Raw genomic sequence first — 23952 nt, forward strand, 5'->3', positions numbered from 1 at the left:
CTCAGGGCAAGGGTTTTAAGTTATACCCTGGGGGCCTATAAGGTAAAAAAGGCTCGTTCAACTGGAAATTCAAAGGGCTATTGCCCTTTTTTATAGTCAAAAATGATTTGAAGGCAACTAACCCCCCTCTCACGCCCACCTTTTCCCCAAACACATTCAATCCAAATTTTCAGACAGCCTTTTTATGAAACGTAGGTTTCAAGTTCTGGAAATTAGGTCTCTGAGGATGACACCTCCCCCACAGCCCTCAGGGCAAGGGTTGTAGGTTATGCCCTGGGGGCATATAAGGTTTTGTATAGACAACATTGTCGTATAAACTTCAGAGAGGGCTCATTTGATTGGAAATTGAAGTTCTATTTCACTTTTTAAGCATCAAAAGATATTGGAGGGTAACCAGCTTCCTCCCCCCCTCCCAAAACCTATTTTCCCAAATGCATCCAATAAAAAGTTTAAGATAGCTATTTTGTTAAAAATAGTTCAAAGATCCTATAACAAAAATTCCCGTGTTGACATAACCCACCAGGGCCCGAGGGCAGAAGTTGTAAGTTATGCCCTGGGGGCATTTATGGGTCTTATGGAAAGGATGCTCGCATAAACTTCAGAGAGGGCTCATTTGATTGGATATTGAAAGTTCGAGCTCACTTTTTAATAGTCAAAAAGATCCGAGGGAAGCTAACCCACCACACCTTCTTTTTCAAAACCCATCTGATGAAAATTTTGAGATAGAAATCTTGTTAAAAAAATATTTCAAAGGCCAGGTAAGAAAAATTCCGGTGTCAATACAGCCCCCAAGGGCACGGGGGAAGGCGTTCTAAGTTATGCCCTAAGGGCATGTTTGGTTCTTATGAAAGGGATGATCGTACAAACTTCATAGAGGGCTCATTTGATTGGAAATTGAACGTTTTGGTTCACTTTTTAATGGTCAAGAGAGTTAAACTAGCCCCCCCCCCCCGCTCTTTTTCCCCAAACCCGTCCGCTAAAAATTTTGAGATAGCCAGTGTTTTTTGAAACTGTTCAAAAATTAAATAACAAAACGCCCCCCAAGCCCGGGGGATAGGCGTTATAAGTGTTGTCCGGGGGGCATATATGGTTCTTATGAAAAGGATGCTCGTATAAACTTCAGAGGGGGCTAATCTGATTGGAAATTGAAAGTTCTAGTTCAATTTTCAAGATTCAAAAGATATCCGAGGGCAACTAGCCACCCCCTACCCTTTTTTCCCCAAGCCCATCCGATAAAATTTTTATAATAGCCATTACATTAAAAATAGATCAAAGGTCAGATAAGAAACATTCCTGTGTCGACGGAACCCGCCAGGGCCCGGAGACAGGCGTTATGAGTAATGCTCTAGGGGCATATACAGTTTTTATGGAAGGGATGATTGTATAAACTTCGGAGAGGGCTCATTTGATCGGAGAACAAGAGATCGGAGGGCAACTAGCCCCCCCCCTTTCCTCCACGCCCTAAATGCATCAGATAATAATTTTGAGACAGACATTTTGTTTAAAATAGTTCAATGTTCTTATAACAAAAAACTCCAGTATTGACACAGCCCCCCAGGGCCCGGGGGTGGCGTTGTAAGTTATGGCATGGGGGGCATATATGGTTGTTATGGAAGGGATGCTCGTATAAAATTCTTAGAGGGCTCATTTGATTAGAAATTGACAGTTGTAATTCACTTTTTAAGAGTCAAAAGTCACTTGAGGGCAGCTAGCCTCCCCCCACACACCATTTACTTTTTTCCCCAGAGGCACTTCATATAGAAGGGATTGTCGTATAAACTTCAAAGGGGGCTCATTTGATTGGAAATCAAGAGTTCTAGTGCCATTTTTAAGAGTCAAGTGATCAGAGGGCAACTACCCCCCCCCCTCCCAAGCCTTTTCCCCCAAATACATCTGATAAATAATTTGAGGTAGCCATTTTGTTAAAAATAGTTCAAAGATCATATAACTAAAACTCCTTTGCGTATGGTCATTTTGTTAAAAATAGTTCAAAAATCAGATAACAAAAACCCCTGTGTCGACACCCCCCCCCCCGCATGGCTGGGGCAGGCGTTGTAAGTATTGCTCTGGGGGCATATATGGTTCTTATGGAAGGTATGCTCGAATAAACTTCAGAGAGGGTTCATTTGAATGGAAATTATGGTTTCATAAGTTCATTTTCTCAGAGTGAAAAAAGATCAGAGGGCAACTAGCCCCTCCCGCCCTCAACGCCTTTGGGTGTATCGGATGGATAAACCCATCCGATAAAAATTTCAGGTAACCATTTGTTAAAAATAGTTCAACCATCACATATTAAAACTCCAGGGTCGAAACAACCCCCCAGGGCCGAGGGATAGTCGTTGTAAGTTATACTCTGGGGATATATATGGTTCTTATAGAAGTGATACTCGTATAAACTTCAGAGAGGGCTCAATTTGATTGAAAATAGAAAGTTCTAGTTCACTTTTAAAGAGTCAAAAGAGACCAAAGCTTAATCTAGTCCTCCCACGCCCTTTTTCCCCAAACCCATTCGATAAAAATTTTGAGATAGCAATTTTGTTAAAAATAGTTCAAACATCAGATAATAAAAACTCCGAGGTTGACACAACCCATTTTTTCACTTTGATATTGTTACTTTGATATCAGTTTTGTTACTTTGATGAACATTTGATTTATTTTTTTTAAGTTTGATTTTGAAATAAGGAATTTTTAAAAACTTGAAATTTTTTGCACTTAAAAACGTACAAAATTGAATTAAAAAACTTTCCGAAATAATAAGTTTTTCAAATAAAAGAAAAGGCCATTTTAAACTTGATCTCAACAGATACAAAAATCATTCAAAATTCAAACTCAAAACGACCAGAAATTACTATTAAAGAATAAATGAAATCCAAAACGAAAAGAAATTAAATAAACAATCATATCAAAAACATGCAACAAGTAATGATATAAATGAATAAATAGATCTTAAAGCGAGTAATGCTTCGATTGAATATGAATATCAAGCTTCAAACTAAAAAAAATCATTTAAATATTGAAGTATAAATGTAACTTAAAACGCACAGAAATTATATGAACAATCAATGCAAACAAACATACAATATATATTAATGTAAATTAATAAATAAATCTTAAAACGAGTAAAGATTAAATTGGATATATAAATCAAGCATGAAAAGAACAAAAATCACAACAAAAAAGAGTCTAGGTATTACCTCCTTCTGTCACTGTAAAAGCCTAAGACCTACTGCGTCATTGGCACTTTACTGAAAACTATATGCAATTTGAACAGTCTTGGAAAGTATAAACAACATCAAATTGAATATTAGATGTATAATGATATTAAATTGTTGAAAGATCCATCAGTTCAAGAATTTATTTCACTGTAAATGTATTTTTATTTTCAATACTGTAAGAACTGGAAAAGAAAATGTTTGTAATATAATCCGTTTTCAGTTAAGCGCCAATGACGCAGTAGGCTTTAGGTTTTTATTTACAGTTAGGAAAGGAGGCAGTATCCAAACTCTTGTTTGTAGTGAGACTATATTCGTCTTTAACATTTTTAAAAAGAGCTAATAAATTAAACTGAATATTTGATGTATTTTAGCAATATTAATTCAGCAATATTAATTGCTGAAAGCTCATCAGTTCAAAATGTGACTACAATTTTAATCTTTATTTTCAATATTAAGTACAAAAGAAAATATTTGTCATAAAATTGGTTTTCAGTAAAGCGCCAATGACGCAGTAGTCTTAGACTTTTACAGTGAGAGAAGGAGGTCAGACCCAAACTCTTGTTTGTGGTGATTTTTGTTCGTGTCAAGCTTGATTTGCATATTCAATTTAAGTTTCGGTTGTTTTAAGATTTATTTATTTATTTACATTAATATCTATTGTATGTTTTTTTGCATCGATTGTTTATTTAATTTCTGTTCGTTTTAAGTTTCATTTATACTTCAATAGGAAAATATTTTTTTTCGATTAAAGCTTGATATTCATATTCAATCGAAGCATTACTCGCTTTAAGATCTATTTATTCATTTATATTATTACTTGTTGTATGTTTTTGCTATGATTGTTTATTTAATTTCTGTTCGTTTTGGGTTTCATTTATTCTTTAATAATAATTTCTGGCCGTTTTGAGTTTGAATTTTAAAAGGTATTTGTATCTGCTGAGCTTAAGTTTAAAATGGCCTTTACTTTTCTTTGAAAAACTTATTTTTCGGAAAGTTTTTTTAATGAATCTAAAAAAAGGTAGAAAGGGCCTTGCTGAAAACTATCAAACCCATAAGCATGACATCAGCAGCTGTTAATGTTCTGGAAAGAATAGTCAATTCTGGAGCTGACAATGTTTTACACAGTTCACAACATGGCTTTTGATCAGGAAGATCTGTTGATACCAATCTCCTTGAATCATATGATCACATCTTCAAGTTGCTTGGTATGGGAGTGCCTGCTGACATGATTCTGCTTTGAATTTTAGAAAGCTTTTGACAGAATTTGTCACAAGCGACTTGCGATTAAATTACATGCAGTCAAGCTTGAAGAGAAATCCCTACTCTGAATCCTTGATTTTCTTTATTTGCAAACTCAATGTGTTCAGTTATTTGATGACTCTGGTAATCATATTCTTTCTTCCTCAATGCATGTTCTGAGTGGAGTTCCTCGGGGAAGTGTTGTGAAGTGAAGTATGTCCTACACTATTTAATATCTTCATCAAGAATGCTCCTTCCATTATCAGCAGTAAATCAACACTCTATGCAGACAACCTGAAGCTTCTCAGACTAGCCTTGTCCTGTGAAGATCACGCCCTTCTATAAAATAGTCTTCAGTTGTTTGGTCAATGGCCTGAGCCTTGGCTTCTTGAATTCAATGTTGCCAAGTGCCATATCATTCACTTTGGCAAACTGAATCCTTGTCACTTTTTTTTCTTAGGCCACCCACTCTTCTCTGTAAATAATGAGCAAGATCTTGGTGTCACTATTGACAATGAACTAAAATGCAGCACTCATACTAAGAACTCTGCTGCTAGTGCTAGTTCAACTATGGGACTGATTAAGCACACTTTCCATTTGTTCTCCTAAAGTCATCAGTCTTCTATATAAGGGACTTGTGTGGCCTAAGCTTGAATGTCTCTTGCATCCCCATATTTTAAAAAAGACATAAAGTTCTTGAAGATGTACAGAGACGTGCGACCAAAGTGATATCTTAGATGCAGGAGCTTTCTGGTATGCGGGAGCTTTCCTACCCAGCAAGACTATCAAAGCTGAATCGCCCTACACTTGTTTACAGGAGAAATAGAAAGGATGCCATTTTACCCTGTAAGTTAATGAGGGATAATACTCTCCCCGCATTATTCCTTTCTGTTGATCCAAACTTAAGAACTTGAGGTTATGACCTTAAACTTTTCAAGCAGTCTACTATATCTAGAGTGCACACTCGATTCTTTCCATCACGAGTTGACGAGTCACCCCCTTCTGAAGCCTATTGCTGATTCTAGGTGGGAGCAAAGGGCTAGCTAAGCCTAGAAATTTCCACGGTGGCGGTTGGTATCCAGGCAATGAGGCATGACCCTCCGTCCCTAGGCAGCATAGGAAATCCGCTAGCGCACCTCAAAGTGGTGAAGGGGTGTAAACATCACTGAGCTCCACGCCGAGCAAGGTGATGGCCAACGCGCTTCGGGTGACCGCAAGACTGAGGACCTTGTGGTGTACCTTATCCCCAAGAAACGCTCAATGATGATGACAAATTTGATGATGAAAAGCTTGGCTACGGCATCCCTGGTATTATGCGATGCGACAAGAATGGCGCGCTCGTCAAAAAGTATGCTAGCAACTGTCCTATCAAGAAGACAAGGCCTGAATATTGACTGCTGGAACCTGTGCTCGATTAAATGTTCATTGACACAAGCTTTTGTAGTGGATGAATTTTATCTTTATAACCTTGATATTCTGTGCGTTTCTGAGACGAGACTAAATGGACGTAACATCTTGACCCTTGAATCCTCGGCTGGGAAGGCGGTCTCTTTATATGACTAGGGACCATTAGATGGATCTGGTCGAGCAGTAGTAGGTATCCTGTTGTCCCCCAAAGCAGTCACTGGGCTCATCGAATATGAGCCTGTGTCTGAGAGAATCATACGGGAAAGAATTAAAGGTTGTAATAACAATCTGACTGTCCTTAGCGTTTACGCCCCAATAAGAGATGCCACTGAACAGCAAAAAGATCAGTTTTACAGTGACCTGCAGACAGTCATTGATAAGATTCCCTAGAAAGATATCCTCCTAATAGGAGGCGACTTCAATGCCAGAATCGGCAGAAAGCTGAGTAACTCGGAACAGGCAATCGGGAAGCACGGCCTCGGAGACAGGTACACAAATGGAAACAGGCTTTTGCTCTTCGCAATGCAGAACAATCTAGCTGTGGCTAACACCTGGTTTAGACACAAGCCATGTCATATGTATACATGGGAATCCCGCGATGGAAGAGTAAAGGCCCAAATAGATTATCTCCTTGTATCCCGACGATGGAAATCCATGGTGTTGGACCCGAGAGTGCACAGAGGTGCTGCCACGGGATCGAAAAATGGATCTGACCACTTCTTGCTGAAGACAAGGCTAAAGTACAGACAGCTCAAGGAAGAATACTATGCCAAACCAGAAAATAGACGTGTTGAAGCTGAAAGTAGATGAGTACCGAAGAGCATTTGTCCTTGAACTCCCAAACCGCTTCGCTGTCCTTCAAGATGACACCGAGGAGGCAACCCCGACTGATCAGTGCCCCAACTTGGGTTTGTCAAGTGTAAAACCAAGAAATGGATCTTAAAAACGAAAGTCAAACTCTCTGCCAAGAAAAAAGAAATGGCCAACAAGAAGTCCCCCACATACAAAGTGCTACGACAAGAATATCACAAATTGGTAAGGGCTGACAAAAATGCCTACTGGTCTAATGTTGCCAGTGATATGGAAAGAGCCGCATCACGGAACGATACACAAAAACTCTATCAGATACTTGGAAAATGCACTGGGAAGAAGAAGCAAACTACCATTCCCTCGCTTAAGGCAAAGGACGGGAAAATACTCACAAGCAGCAAGGAACGTATCGAAAGATGGCAAGTTTACTTCCAAAAGCTATTGAGACCAGGAGACAATAGTAATCAAAAGCAACCACTTACAGCCCCACAGAACTCACCGCACAACCAGGCTTATGAAAATGTATGTATGGACCCACCCTTCAGGGATGAAGTAATTAAAGTGATCCAAGTTTTGAAAAACCATAAAAGCCCAGGAATAGACGGGATTCCTGCCGAGCTAGCTACTGAAAGCTCTCCCCAAGGTGGCGGTGGATGAACTTCATAGCGTGATAACCAAAGGCTGGGACAATGAATACATCCCAGATGACTGGAAGACCTCAATAATTCTCCCTATCTTCAAAAAAGGAGACCGAATGGACTGCAAAAACTACTGAGGTATATCCCTTATCCCCATTGCTGCTAAGCTGTTTGCAGTCATACTTTTAAATAGATTCGGAGACACCAGAAAAAGCCGAACGCGACCCAACCAAGCAGGATTCAGGCCAGGCATGGGTTGCTGTGACCAGATTTTTAGCCTACGACAGATCCTAGAACACTGGTTTAAGCACCAGCAGGAAACAATCCAAATCTTCATAGACTTCATTACCACGTTCGATTCAGTCCATCGGGATGCAATGAGAGAGGACGGTGTGTCTGAGAAGATCATCAATCTGCTCAAGGCATACTATGCAGGAACAAAGGCCCAGGTAAGACTCGATGGCAATCTTTCAGATCTAGTCCTGATCAAGGAAGGTGTACGTCAAGGCTGTGTTCTTTCACCAACTTTGTTCAGCTTCGTCATCGATTGGATCCTCAGGGTCCTGGACAAGTATAAAGGCGTTGCAGTGAGTCCATCCTTCTCTGTCACAAATCTTGACTATGCTGACGATGTGGACATGCTTGCTGAATCCGTTGCAGAAGCACAGGCTACGATAAATGACGTGGCAGTCAAGGCACTCTTGACTGGTCTCCAAATGAGCTTACCAAAATCCATGCGAACAGATAGGATGGATGAAACCCCTGTGACCCTAAATGGTAATCAGATAGAGGACTTCCAGTCGTTCAAATACCTCGGATCGATGGTAAACCTTGCCGGCGAATCTTTAGAAGAAATCCAGAGCCACATATCGTCAGCCAAGAGTGTCTTCCTTCAACTTCGGAAGTATCTCTAGAAGTGGAGCGAAATATCGCCATGCACAAAGCTCCGAGTGTATGAAGCTATGGTTCTCTCTGTCCACCTCTATGGATGTGAAACGTGGTCACTTAAAGCAGCTGAAGCGTTGAACTTGAACATATTCAACCACAAATACCTGCACTATATCCTGGGTATCCACCTCTCCGATAGAATCTCGAATGAAGGAGATGGAGAAGAATCTCGTAAGGAGAAGATGTGGGGATCGCCCACTTGTCTCTGACATTGTTAAGCACAGGAGACTGAGATGGTTTGGCAAAACAATGTACAGACCAGATGAACATATAAGCAAAAAATGCCTCAAATGTCTACCACTACCGGTATGGAAGAAGAGGGCAGGAGGCCAAAAGAAGACGTGGCTAGCAACAGTTAAGTCTGATATAGAGCCAATCGGAGGGTTCCAAAAATACGGCCGTCGCTGGGATCGCCAGTGGCTGGAAATGGTAGAGCCTGCCCCCCTTCAGCAAAACCTATGAAAGAAGACATGTCGCCATCTGCTGGGCACCACAATGAGCCTGGATGCAGCTTGAACGTGCAACAAGTACAAGTATGTACATCACGAGTTGTCAACAGTTGGAACAAACTATATAATGAAACAGTTACTGCTGAATCTATTGATGTTTTCAAACAAAAGCTGGATGCTGCAGTCCTCCAGAGAGTGTAAACTCAATTGGGATGCTACTGATCATGCAACAGCACCTGATCACTAAAGAACTTAGAATACAACTCAAGTCATCATTCTAGAGCTCTACAAGGAGAAATCCTTAGATTGATCCTAGCTACAATTTAAGGTAAATCATAACAAGGAATCTTGCTAGAAATACTATGGAAAAGCATGAGGAATTGGCAGGTAATTAACTGAGAAGTCTTGCCAGAAATACTACTGAAAAGCATGAGGAATCAGTAAACGTAAATGGACAATTGTGATAGATCCTTCATTAAGAACATTAATGTGGATGAGTCAAGGACAGCTATTGGGAATCACTCGTTAATAAAATGAAAAGAAAACCAAATACCCTCTCATATATTGTAAAAGCAATTAAAAAGGCTAGGAACATAAAAAAAGATACTGGAAGTTGTGAATACTGGAAGATATTGGAATACTGTGATAATGGAAGATGAATCACAACCAGGTGGATAATTATGAAAAATATAAACAGACACGTTATTAACTGAGAAGTCACACCAGAATTACCATTGAAAATTACAAGCAGGCAACAGCAACAACAACAGACTTCAACCCTATAAAATTGAAGCTATTTATCATTGGATAGCCCTGAAAGCCATTTGGTTAAGGAACTGGCACAAGATAGCTCAAAGATCTGCAATCTGAGGGAGATAGCTAAAGCACTTATAAACAATTTGCCTCAGTATTTGTTGCTGCAGGTGGAGTGCCTTAGAGCAAAGTTTTGAATATAGACTTATTCATTACCTGCATTAATGATACATCCTTGATCCATTCTCAAGGTGAACCAAAACCCTTGCAGCTAGCATTTAACATCCAGAAACACACTGTGCGGTAGAGCTTCCAATGACCTTGTCAATTGGACAGAAAAATTTCTAACCCATAGGAAGGACGTGGTACAGGTATTTGGAGACAATGACTCTACTTTCTTCTCAGAAACAACAGATTCTCAAAGTGGAGCACCTTATGGCTGAGTTTTGGTTCAACCAGCAGCTAAACTCCTTTGTATGGATCATTTTGATGGAATTTCTATTAAGGAGCACAGGAAAGGTAATGGGAGACCACAGAATCAAATGGAGAGGAAAAACTCTCCTGGGCTTAGATTATGTTGATGATTTAAGCATCCTAGATAAAAGTGTGAGCAAAACGAATCAACTTATAGGGGTTTTAGAGGCGCTGGTCTCTAAACGGTTCATGATAAAAAAAATAGTTTGGGACAAGAACTATAGGTATAAGTACTATAGGTAATACAAGGTATAGAGGCGCTGGTCTCTTAACGGTTCATGATAAAAAAATAGTTTGGGACAAGAAAAAAAAAAAAAAAAAAAAAAAAAAAAAAAAAATAATTTTTTGATTTTTTTGAAAAAAAACGAATGAACTTATAGAGGTTTTGCAAGTTCAGAGTGCTAGAATAGGTTTGAAAATCAATATTAATAAAAATAAGTCACTAAGGCTAGGAATAAGTGAAGGTGAAAAGGTGATGTTGAGTAACAAAAACATTGATCAGGTGGGCAGCTTCACTTACCTTGGTAGCATTAATAGTAGACAGTGGGAGCAGGGAAGATGTTAAAAGTAGAATAGCCAAGGCTCAGGGTGGTTTTCCCAGTTAAATAGTTTGGAAGAATAGGAAGATAAGTCTGCAAACTTATCTTGGAATATTGGAAGGTACAGTGATTACAGTGGTCAAATATGACTCTGAAGCATGGGTGCTCCAAAAACTGGATGAAGATTTACTACACGTATTGCAGGGAAATCGGCTATGGATTGTTCTGGGTACCCAACTGACTGACTATTTCAAACTGTAGGCTGTAAAAAACGTGGTTAAACCCTGGTTTCAAGGGCTATATGGAAAGAAAGGTTAAGATGACTAGGCCATATTTTACAGATGAAGGATGATAGATTGCCAAAGATTCTGCTTTTCAGCCAACCATCTAAGGCTAAGCAGAAAGCAGGTTGCCCTTGTCTGGGGTGGGAGGATGTCATAAAGAAAGATTTAAAGGAAATGGGAACTTCTTAGGAGGGTGTAAAGAGGGAGGCTTTTAATAAATTTGGAGTGAGGAGGAGCATGCGTAGCTGTGTTGGCCTCAGGCGGCTTTGTGCTGTGGTGAGTTCTTAGTAGTAGTAGGGTCCAACCTTATCCACTATCTACATTAACAATACACCCTCAACACAGGGGCAATGGACATGCGGTATCAATTAATTGGCAATGGGACAGGCGGGCTACTACTCCCCCCCGGTCTCAGTTTGCCCCCTCCACATCTCAGTCCCCCTTTCACACCCCAGTTTGCCCCTCCCTCTAGCAGAAATTTGGTTTGTCCAAAAATATTGTCAAAACTAAGATAAGCCTGCAAATTTCAAGCATCCACAGAAATGTGTTAGTTTTTACCTTTTTTGTTACTATGCGGCTCATTTTTCAGTTTTTGCTGTCATTTTCACTTGATTTTTTAAAATTGGCCCCAAATTTTGCCCCTCCCCCCCTCCCCTCAAAATTTTGACATAATTACACCACTGCCGCAAACAGAAACAATAAGATTTGCCTGTATGCAGATTATTTAAAAAATAACAGACTCTATTTTATGACCCATATAGTATCTGTCAAAATCATTTAAGCTCATCTTGGTTGATTGAAATAAAGGTTTATTCATTTTGAAACAAATAATCCTTAATATTAGTAGTTTACGCAATCAAAAAAGAGCTCAAAATTGCAACTCACAAGTAGTCAAAGCAAAAAAGATCAGAAAGTATTGGTTGACAACAAGTTCAAGTTTAACTTACAGTCTGTAGTAGCCAAAGCCAAGCAAACTCTTCATATATGATAAAAAGAAAGTTATGAAGTAGATCAAATTAACAAGTCTCTGAAGAGTAATCAAACTATCCTGGAATCTATTCAGCAACAAGCAACAAAATACATGAGAAATGTTCAACATGTCATATTTTACAACACTCCAAAGGCCCAAAGCACCATCTCTTGCATACTGAGACAGACAAGGCAATATATTAATGATGTAAACATAGTATCCCTAAGCTGCTCCAGATACAGCGTCACTAAAAAGAGAGGGCACCTTCTGAAGCTCAAATGGAAGCACTTTAATACCAGGCTACAAAACAAATTCTCCTCCAAACATATAGTTTTGCCTATGGCGATCCCCTAGTCAGAATGCTGTTATGTCTCCTAGCATTGAAGCCTTCACGTCTATAACTAATAGAGATGGGTGCAGCAAACAATAGGTTACAGTTTGGAATTTGCCGGGGGTGAAGTCACCATCATCAAAGCAAGGCAACTACAGAATTTGTCCTCATTGCTGGCAAGTGCAATCTAAGGTAATTTCTAGTAAGATGTCAAAATAGCAGAAGTAAATAGAAGATTTTTACCCCTAAAAGATGTTGGTACTCATTTTGTACTTTGCCCTCATTATTTAAAAATATTACTATATAGTTTTGATTTAATAACAATAGCATTTATTTTTAAAGATATAATAAAAATATGCAATATTATATTACATTTAGACGAATTTAGCACAACTATTAATTTGTAGTCAGCAAAAGTACTAAGGGGCAGTTTTGATAAACATCATTAAATAAGTTAAGTCATTCTGAAATTATTATAATAATTAATTAACAGAAAAGGCTGTCATTGTTTAAAGATTGAGCTATTCAATTTAGTCCAAGGCAAGCCCTACACTGTGGTCACTTTTTCAGGAATAAATGTTTCATCATACTTATCATCTATTAGGCAAGTTGTCTTTGAAAAAGCATGATGTGTATACCAACCTTTTTTGCCCCCCCCCTACCGCCTCAGGAGGGCTGATGGTGTGGTTTGGGAAACTGTTCTATTATTTAATCCTTCCATTACAATCAAGCCAGATATTTGATTCTCTTCTTGTTCAAATCTAACACAAAAAAAATACCTTTATCACAGGCAAGCCATGCCAAAAGAGATATTGTCTGAATTGTTTTACCAAGTCCCATCTCATCAGCCAATATGCCATTCAACTGCCTCTCAGACATAGTTGCAAGCCAATTCACCCCAATTAATTGATATTCACGTAAAGTGTGCTTGAGCAAAAAGGGTACTTGAGCACTAACCTGTAACAAAGATAAAAATATACTACATTTTATTGTAATATTACACATTACATTTTTACATGGGGGGATCCCTACCTGCACAACAGTTAACAAACAAATGACCAGACAAAAATGCATCAAATATAAAAAAAAAACTCAAGCATCTATTCACCTCAGAGGAAATTTTGAAAAAAAGGCTCTGAGACTCATTTCCCCCTCTCCCTTCTGACAGTCCTCCAAGAACTGGCTGTGTCATCCAGGCAACCAGTAGCATTTAGGCATCAGTGACATGAACCAGTAGCGTCTGTTCCTCCCTATATATTTTTAAGCTACCCTCCAGATTTTAAAAAGTACCCTTTTGGGGTGTTTACACTGAATGATACCTTTTTTGGTAATTTCATTGAAAAAATTAAAAAAAGTAAGTTTGCCCCTCCCCTATATTTTGATAAATTAACACAAGTCTACAATTTAATTATCATTTCTAGTGAAGCATCAACTCACTATCCTATCTTGAAATGAAGCTATATTAAGTCGTCCAACTTTCATCATCCATAAGATGGAAACTATTAGCATTTTTAAATGTATATACAGCCTACAAGCAAACATACAAGGAGGTAGAGGGGAGGTTTGCTTGCAGTCAAAACTAGGATTACTAACTTTCTGAACAAATCTAGAGATCTATGAAAATTGCAAAATAAGGCCAGTAAATGTAATTTTTTAGAATTTGACTTATTTATTTGAACATATTCTCCACCATACATGAGCACAAGAGGGAGGGGCCCCCCTGAAAATACAAGTTATTTGTTTTTCTTTTCCCTTTGCTAAGCGTCAGATGTGGGCAAATTCATTCCCAATGTAAAACTAAAAGAGACAGGTGCCAAATTCTATTTGAACTAAAAAAAAAATAAAGCTCCTAATAATCCACAAAACGAAATTGAAGCTGATTTTATTTATTTATTAATTCCAAAATGCAGTAAGCTTTACCAAGATGAAGCAGTAATTGAACCAAGAAAGTGACTGAAAAGACACTGTACTTGAAAATGTATCCACATCAACGGGGAACAGGTGGCTAGGCATACACAGAGATTTGCACCAAAGTACAGACTGAGGACTTCTGCTACAAAAAATTCTTGCAAAAGACTATAATAAGTAAAAAAAATCCATATTTTTAAGAAAAAAAGTCCAGTACCCCATATTTAAACTATAAAGGTTTTTTATCTTTTATTTGACACAACGAAAAAAAATGAAAAAAATAAAACTTGCATAAATTTACACTAAAGAAAGGTAGGAGTAAATATACATTTTGAAAGCAATTTAGGGTATTATTGTAAGTGCATATTCATTGCCAAAGCACAATCAACTGATTGTAGATAAAACAATAACGTTTTAAGGCCCATTCACAATGAGATTTTACAAATATTGAGATTTAGCTATCACTTTGTGAACCAATCAGATTTTTCAAAATTTTCTGATTGCTTGAAACATTATCACATAGAGATGAAATCTAAACCATAGGAATCCACAGACAACACCACACTCAGTCATGTTTTTTTCTTTTTTATATATTCATTCATAGTGACTTCGTCATTTTAAGCTTACTGTGTTACAATAAACTAATTTATATCTGGTTTAAGTTTTAGGATCTTTCTTTCCTTCTCGTGGAAAAAACTTTTTTCGGTAGTATTACTTTTAGACGATAGTTCTTCTGAAAACTCAATTCAGGGACAACATTATTTAGTTATCATTTGTTGACTAGAAAAGGCAGTTAAGCAACACCTCTTTAAAGGCTAACTGTTCTTATAGTTTTAGACAGCACTTACATATCACTTAGCCAGTTCTCCAAAACTTATTAGGAGAGCACTTTATCAAATACCATGTGTTTTAAACTAATAGCATTGTAGAACAGATACATACACAGAAAGCAATAACAATTCTCAAAGGCAGTTCAAAATACACACTAACTCCAGTAAATGGTTAATTTTTAACCGAAAGATATATTAATCTAAGCGGAAATGCGATGGAAATTTGAAGTATGAGAAAGCTAATATATTTTAAGGGAAAGAAATACCTTTAAAGTAGTCACTAAGTAGTCACTAACATAATCTGGATTGGAATCAGAGATTTTCCTGAATCCAGAAAATTTGCCTTATATTAGAGATGACTCTGCTGCCTAGTTGTATGATTGATATAAAAATAATAACATAGATTTGACATCCATTTATTATCAGGCAAATAAACTCATTACTAGGAATGTTATTTATGTTCTAATTAAGGATAAGCTTATTGTGTTACAATATTGTAGCTAGTTAATTTTTTTTTATGAATCAGATTTAACTAATGTTGCTGTTTATAGCAATATAGTTGAGATTTTTTGCATGTACAGCTTTCTGAAAAGAAAACGTCTATGGTTTACTTAAAATAAACAGGTATGATGCCATTTTTGTTAAATCTATTAACTTTTAAATAAATTATGTGAAATTTGTTACAAATAATCCTATAATTATTTTTTTTTTCTTTTTTTTTAATTTGTAGATATAAGGTGTGCATGCAAGGACTATAATATAATATTTTAGAAAAGATCTTGTCGACTATCCCAACAGGAACATGAGTTTGTAATATACAGTTCAGAAAAAAAATGTGACCTCACAGAGGTTAGGAATCCCTCCACTGTAAAGATTGGCCTGTTCAATACAACACAGTTAAAGCCTTCCTCTGGGTATCTAGCTTTTCCCCCGTAAGAACATCATTACAGCTAGAAAGGACAAGTTTTAATCAAACATATATATATGCAGCTCTGAGGCTTGGGGAGGTAATCAAGAGGATATTTTAGGCAAGATCAGGATTAAAACCAAAAAACCTTTAGTTTTTAATTCTCCAAATTTCCTTAAAGGTTCCTCTACAGTAGCCCTGAAAAATTTACCTTCTAATATTTTGTGTGTATGCATGGTCTGGCTAGATTATATAAATGCAGAGGATAGCTTTAATGTCTCTAACCAACTTAGACAAAAAAAAAAAAAAATTAAAAATTGTTATAATATTTAATGTTCTACTTATTTTACCAATTTTTGGCACTTCATGGTTTCCCACTTTCCTCTCCCTCAACAAAATACTGCTCATGTGACATTGTCAAATAAATCAATAATTTTTAAATTTGTTTTTTTTAATTGAAAGAATTTTGACCTATCTTGTGAATACACCACAGACTGAATCTGAAAAACCCAAAAGCACAATTTTAAGATTCTACTTTCCAGAATTTGGGGAGACGCGGGTCTTTTGGACCAACTTTAAAGGAACCTATTTAATTAATAAGGGAATTTGAAAGAATCATTACTCATATTGTTAGAACGCTAGGTGAACCAAGCTAGTCATGTAATTATAATATATATATATATATATATATATATATATATATATATATATATATATATATATATATATATATATATATATATATATATATATATATATATATATATATATATATATATATATATATATATATATATATATATATATATATATATATATATATATATATATATATATATATATATATATATATATATATTTATAATATGCATAAAAAATATACTAGGTCTGTGTTGGCCTGAAAATAATACAAAAATCAGTTTTGATTTGAAAGGTAAATAAAACACAATTATAAACAGACTGGCACCATGTTATGGGGAGAGGAGAGCATTTGATCCAATCTTCCCCCTTCTCCTGCATACATATACAAATTCAATATAATTGACATTTTAAGAGCATTTAATTGACCACTTTAGGATTGATTAATTGCAATGAAATATGATTAGGGTTCTTACAACAAGGCAATAAGAAACGAGATTTTCATCTGGATAGACAATACACAAGTCTCTTTCCACAATGGGAGACCAGAAGTACCTATAATGGATGTGAACCCTTGTAGTGCTGCATTGTTTTTATAAACATCCTGCAAAAATCATGCATCTATTACCCATTGTCAGACATTATCTTAGTTTCTTGCATAAGTCCCCATGCAGATTCCCTTACTATGTCTCAAAAATAGTTTGAAAGGAAACAAGAACATCTTTAAAACATTCATTTGTCTCTTAGATAACTCTATTTCTGGTTGTAAGAGCTTTTTACAACACAATTCTAAGACTCTTGTCTAATATATAAAATAACTGCAGCCAACTTCAAACATCACCTTCTACCTTAACCAAGGGAAAATTACTCCAGTACACACCCCATGTACTGGTCCGGTAAGCCGAAGGAAATTTGTTAAAGCATCTCCATCAGCTGGATTAAATACCTATTGATGGGTTAGATAATTAAAGGACTTTGTTAATCTCAGAGTGAAAATTTAGCAAACACATCTTCTCCCTTTCCTAAAACCACAAGGATCTTTTGTTAAAAACTTTGCCTACAGCAGCATCAAGTTTAATAATTATCATACATTTAACAATTATCTTGCACTTCCTGGCTGAAGGGAGACCAGTAACGCCGGTTTGGACTTAAGGGCTCTAGGGCCGTATCCTTTACCTTATTACCTTACTCTGCTATGCAATTTTTTTCCAGAAATTAGGTTATGGCTCTGTAATTAATACACACTCTTATCACCTCTTCAATAAATATACTAAAACATGCAAAAAAAAAAATCATAGCATCTAAAATTTAAGAATTCTGAAGTTTGAGTAGTCTCTAAGTTTTTAATACTACTGCTACTAACAATAATGAAACCGCCCAAGACAAAAGAACTGTCAATTTTGTCCTCTAATCTAAACAGTTTGAAACTTCACTCTTCCTCTTATGAACTTCTAATTTCCTTTAAATCCGATCTTAGGATTTTTCCTGTTACATTCAAAAGATCTCCTGCGTTTATTTAGTTACAATGGGATTGCCAAAGAACATAATTATTGAGAACCTTTCATCTTCATCTAGATTTATTCATCTATTTTCATTACATTGTAGTGCTAGAAAGTAGAATCGATCCACATTGGTCAAAATCCTTATCACCTGCTTCACTATCAGTTAAACAAATATAGTCTGGACATGTCCTTCTAAAAAGAGCACATCTTCCTTAGCCCTTCGTAGCCCACACACTTCAGAGCAATAATCTACTACTGCCATTGCGACGGCTTCCAATATTGAAACCTTAATTCTAAGACTTTTTTTCCTTTTATGCTTGTTCAAAAGTAAAAATTAACTCCACATTGCCTGGCTATTCTAATTTTTTTTCATCTTTGCTGCGTTCACTAAGTTTATCAACAATTTACCTTTACCCATTACGTCTTTAATTAACAATTACGCAAGTGACGCCATCTGGTTAGTCTGTTTCCTCGTTAAGTAGTCTCACCTCTCTATCCTCATTTATTCACCGTTAAAGAGACATAACCTCAATAAAATTAATTTTTGAATCTATTGTCGTATCACAAGCTCTGGAAACTTCAAAAAATTCATTTATTTCGTTAGCGTTTTCATCCAACACACTAAAATGCTCTGCGAAATCAAGTCTAAGAGAGATTAAATTCCTATAATGATATGTTTTCTCGTAGGCTTCCCTCTATTCCTTTGTGTAGAACGACGTGGGTTTGAGTCCAGGCTATTTGTTTTGAAACAGGGGTCCAGAGTGTGGCTCTGAAAGCTTAGCCTAGAGTCAATCCAGCTCCAAATGGTTACCTGATAAAATCTGGGGGGAAAACACGGGAAGCGTTAGATGACTTGTCCCCAACCACGCATTGCAAGTATAGCCAAACACTGGAAGTCAGGAGATCGGTACCTGCAATAGACATCCCGTTGGTCATTATGCGAAAAAGTTTATTTTGGATAGAATCAATGACCATAATCTATGTAAACTGGGAAAGGACCCAATATTATGCATTTTATGGCTCCGTACCAAACCAACTACTAGCATTTATAGCATTGCTTTCTGCCTAAGACTGATTGGTGGGAAGTGCCCCGAAAATGCTTCGCTCTAAACCCCGCATAGAAATACCATCACCGGTGTAACAGGTCCATTCCTGAGGATGAATATAAGGTGCATTAGCTCGGCCCTCATTTCACCAATACACTGCCCCTTGGAGCAACTCGTCAATAGCTTTCCTGGAATGACTATCCTACAAATCTTTTTTCCTGGAATGACTATTTGTGTCACGTGCAGTGAATTTTGTCCAAGACACTAGATTTACAATTTTTTTTCAGCAATTTCTTTCCAGTATTTTTTTGCTAATGAGGAAGTAATATCTGTGGCATGTTTCGAAGGAGTTGACCAATCAGGGAATATTCGTGAAAATTTTTGGAATTTTTCTGTTCCACAATTTTTCACTTTAGATTTAAAATCTTTGGGGACTTGATCACAAGTGTATTTACTGATTACTTTGGAGCAAAAGTAACGTAAATGACTTTTAGAGTCTTCTGTTCTTATGACTTTATCAATAACAGGAAATTTTGAAAAATAAAAGTTTCCAGCAATTCCTCCTTGTCTGTGATTGGTGTCGTGTTTCCCTAGATGGTTAACTTCCTTTAGGCATGGACTCCGACAAAGAGGACATAAGGATTCACAGAAGTAATTTCAGATACTTTTTGCTTCAAGAAGCCAGTCAAAAATTGTGTTGACAACTTCTTTTTTTGTCTCTTTCAGGCTGAGCAGTGGTTTATTTGACAGTTCTGTTGTTTTCCCTTGTATTATATTACTGCTGCTAGCTTTCGTGTCCTTTTGTAATTCCTGTGGCATATCAGTGTGAAGCGTAGCTTCTTCTTGGCAAGATCCTGTGGAAGTTCTATTTAAAAGTTCAATAACTTTTAAATTTCTGAAGATTTCAAATTCCATCTGCTGCGGATTCTTATCTTGATGCTTTTTAAACTCCTTGCCAATTTCTTCCGTAAAAAAGGTTTGTTCAACCTTAAAATAAAAAACATCCCAGTTGAAAATTTTAGACGTAAATGATGTTTCTAAAACATTTAGCAGTAAAACCACGAACTTCCTTTCGTCAAAACCATCAAGAATGTCGTCAATATCCTTTTCGATCAGTTTTTTTATACAACTATGTTTCAGCTCGCTGTAGGACTCTAGAAGATTAAACACTTTTTCAAAGTCATTCTTTTCCCCATTTTCTATTTCACCTCCCTTCTCTTTCGAAGTCTCCTTTTCAACTTCTTCCAGGTGCACTTTAAGCAAGGCTTTGAATGACTCTGGGTCTGGGTTGAATGGCCATCTTTGTATTTTCATTCTTTGACATGCCAGTGCTGTTGCTTCTTTATTGTAAAAATTCAGCATGTTTTCATGTAAAAAAATTTCAAAATTTGTATATTGTGACATCTTTCAATTATATAGCTTTATTTCCACATAAACAGTAACGTATTGTGATTATTATAACTTTATATTCGTTCTTTATTATGTAGTTTTAAAATTTTCCAGTGTTTTTCTAGTTTCAATTAAAATATTAAAATTATTGCTCGAATACCAAAAATATTTTTGCAGTTTGTAACTTTACCGATTCTGAACTGAAAACTAAAATAAAACAAAAATAGATTTTTTCAATTTTTACGTGACGTCACTCATTGTCATATATGGTTATTAGCACACAATTGGTGTTAGATATACGTCAAGTCACTTGCTACGTCATATATAGTTATTAGTAGACAATCGGGGTTAGAAATCGGACTTGCTTCAAAAATCAAATATCTTTGAAAACATGCAGTATGAAGACATAAAAATTGCAGTTTTTTTGTATAAAGTGATTCTACTTTTAATTTTTTTTTGTTTTTTAACTAACTGATAATTTCCGTGAACTTCTAGGACGAAGGGGTCAATACCATAACCCCCTGGGAAAAAGAAAAAAAAACAACACAAAACACAAACTAATAAACACGCATCCGTGATCTTTCTTCTGGCAAAAAGTACAAAATTCCACATTTTTGCATATAGGAGCTTGAAACCTTTACAGTAAGGTTCCCTGATACGTTGAATTTGATGATGTGATTTTCATTAAGATTCTATGACTTTTGGGGGGTGTTTTCCCCTTTTTTCCAAAATAAGGCAAACTTTATCAGGCTTGTAACTTTTTATGGGTAAACTTAAACTTGATGAAACCTATATATTTAAAATCAGTTCCCATATTTTAAATAGCCCCCATGCGCATTCCCTTACTATATCTCATAAATAGTTTGAAAGGAAATAAGAACACCTTTGAAAAATTCATTTGTCTCTTAGATAACTCTATTTCTGGCTGTAAGAGCTTTTTACAACACAATTCTAAGACTCTTGTCTAATATTATTATACAAAACAATTGCAACTAGATAACACTCCCAAAGCTTGGGTCTAGGATTCATTACTTTGACAAAGAAAATTTGACAGTGGCATAATTTTGTCAAAATCCTAGGGTTTTAGAGGGGGGCAAAGTTGGAGCCAATTTTCCCAAATACTTAAATTATGCAGGTTTATCTTAGTTTTGACAAGATTTCTGAAGAAACTAAATTTTAGCTGGGAACCAAAGAAACCAAATTTAGAAACTTAGTTTAGAATACATACCAAATTCATGAGATAATTTTGCAACAATAAAAATACATCAAAGACTAAAAAACAGTCAACATCCATAACATAATATGTTAATAATAATAGCTATATTTAATCACTGATTACCTTTAAAGAGCTTCTATTCTGACCAAACAATAATTTTTGATCTAGTTATTTTAAATAAATTCAGTCATGGTGGGTCACATAAATTGATTTCTTCAATTAAATTATTTACACACAAAAATAGTATAAATTTAGTTGCATTTGGGATAGCAACTCATTATATGAATAAGATAAAACTTGGAAAAGACACTCAGCTTTCTTATAATTTTAGAAATAATTGACAAATTTATTCATGTTTGTCAGTTAGGATTCAAGAAGAGTAAATAATCTCTCCTGAGATTATTTAAAGACAAGACTGTGAAACACCAATTTTAGATTTTAACATAAACACTATACCAACTAAACCAAGGCTAAAACAACTAGGACCAAAATTGAATACCTACTAAAAGACACAAAATAATCTTGGAATGTTTGGTCTATAGGGTGAGGCTTGGCTTCTTGAATTCAATGTTGCCAAGCACCATATTATTCATTTCAGCAAAATCAATCCATGTCCCACTTATTTTTTGGGGGCTAATCAATCTCCTCTATAAATGATGAGCAAGATTTTGAAGTTGCCACTGACAATGAAATATTATTCAGTACCCATGCCAAGAAGTGTGCTGCTGGTGCTAGTTTAACTCTTCAGCTGATCAAGCATACCGTTAATTTTTTCAGCAGAAGTACTTCTATTCAGCAGAGTATTTTTGCTGATGATGGAGACCAACTGCATCTTCAAAATATTCAAAACTTTTTTTTTTCACTGTCAAATAAAGGACTTATCCCTATTTGAACTCTTATCTGTTTCATCAAATATATCTTATTTTCTTGTTCCCCAAAAGACATTAGTCTTCTGTATATGGGATTAGTTTGACCCAAACTTGAAGTTGAAATGTCTCTAGCCTCCCTGTGGAATGTCTCACAACACTTACTGACATGAGAAATAGAGGTGATGTTCTAACCTATAAGTTAATGAAGGTCAACACTTCCAGCATTATTTATTTTGGTCTTAATTCATGAGCCAGAGGTCTCCAGCTGAAAGTGTTCAGCAGTCTACCCTAACCTAAAGTCCACACAATTCTTAAAGTCAAAATCTGTTGACATTTTAAAACAAAGGCTGGAAACTGAGTGGTGCTTGAGGGAATGTAAACTCAACTGGGAAGCATCTGATCATCCAAATGCACCTGGTCACTAAATAACAAAGAAAACAAATTCAATCATCAACTCTGGAGCTTCACAGGGAAAAATCCTTTGATTGCTCCAAGCTGAAATTAAGGATAAATAGTTTACTAACATTAATTTGTAAACTTGTTTCAAAGGGGAAAGTTCAATGGAAATGTTTGTGGATATGGAGTTGAAGCCTCAAAACTGAATTTCCAGACCCCAAAGATTGATCACTATGATATCCTTTAGATAAATACAATTACCTTAAATTGCAGGTTGGACTAATCTAAGGATTTTCCTTGTGAAGCCCGAGAGTTGATGTTTGAAGTTTGTTTTATTGTAGTTTAGTGACCAGGTGTAAATGCATGATCAGTAGCTTCCCAGTCAAGTTTACACTCCCTTGAGGACCACTCAGCATGTAGCCTTTGTTTGAAAAAGTCAACAGATTCATCAGTAACTGTGTTTTCAGATAGTTTATTCCAACTTTTGATGATTCCTGAGGAAATGAATTGAGTGCAGACTCTGGATTGGGTAGATTTCTTAAGAAGCTTCAGCCAATGACCCCTGGCTCTTGAATTAGGACCAACAATAGGAAATAATAGCTGCGTTCGTTTTCGTCGTTCTATGGAAATCAAATTCTCGGTTTTGCAATTAAACCGCTCATTTTCGCCGTTGTATGAAATGTTTTGCTTATAAGCCGTTCTTTGTAATGCCGTACTTCGTTCTTTTTAACGTCGTTCTTTGAAAGACGAACTGAGCCTCATACTCAGTTCAACAACTTTAGTTTTACTTTTGGGAGCCAAGTTTTAAAATAAAAAAAACATGACAGAAAACAAATTTATTGAATTATTTAATTTTGTAGATTTTGTTGATGGGGTCTTTCATTTAAAAAATGGTAGTGATTTGTTTTTCGTATATGTTTTTCGTTAAGTTGAACCTCTTCTGATTTCTAAGTGTTAAAAATTTGAAATTTTTATTGAAATTATTTGATTATTTTTATCCTATTATATGAAATTTTATCCTATAATTTGATTAAAATTTCAAGCCATATCAATATTTTCTTTTCAAAACTCAGGAAATGTATTTGCAGATATTTAAAACCTCATAAATTAGGATTGAGCAAAGTTGTGAAGCTGAAAACAGGCTTTTTGTACTTCATTTAAGCAAAAGACCTGTTTTGCACGGTTCCACTTTT

At 36.1% G+C, this 23952-nt stretch overlaps 2 protein-coding genes across 2 annotated transcripts in view; one reads left to right on the forward strand and one right to left on the reverse strand.

Moving 5' to 3' along the window:
- The window catches only part of LOC148954479 (chromatin remodeling protein domino-like), a 51005-nt gene extending 28118 nt beyond the window's left edge, over positions 1-22887 (reverse strand). The window contains exons 1-2 of the mRNA XM_089087251.1: positions 22526-22887; positions 12837-13014 (exon numbers count right to left, since the gene is read on the reverse strand). Coding sequence (XP_088943377.1) covers positions 12837-13014; positions 22526-22531 — 184 coding nt within the window. The 5' untranslated portion in view covers positions 22532-22887. The remainder of the gene's footprint in view (positions 1-12836; positions 13015-22525) is intronic.
- Positions 1-23952, forward strand: part of LOC148954476 (uncharacterized) — a 641124-nt gene that overhangs the window by 469210 nt on the left and 147962 nt on the right. The window lies entirely within an intron of this gene.

The sequence above is a fragment of the Artemia sp. Qi Xiang Cuo genome, chromosome 3 (assembly GCF_049724085.1).
Source record: "Artemia sp. Qi Xiang Cuo chromosome 3, ASM4972408v1, whole genome shotgun sequence".
In the NCBI taxonomy this organism is placed as follows: Eukaryota; Metazoa; Arthropoda; class Branchiopoda; order Anostraca; family Artemiidae; genus Artemia; species Artemia sp. Qi Xiang Cuo.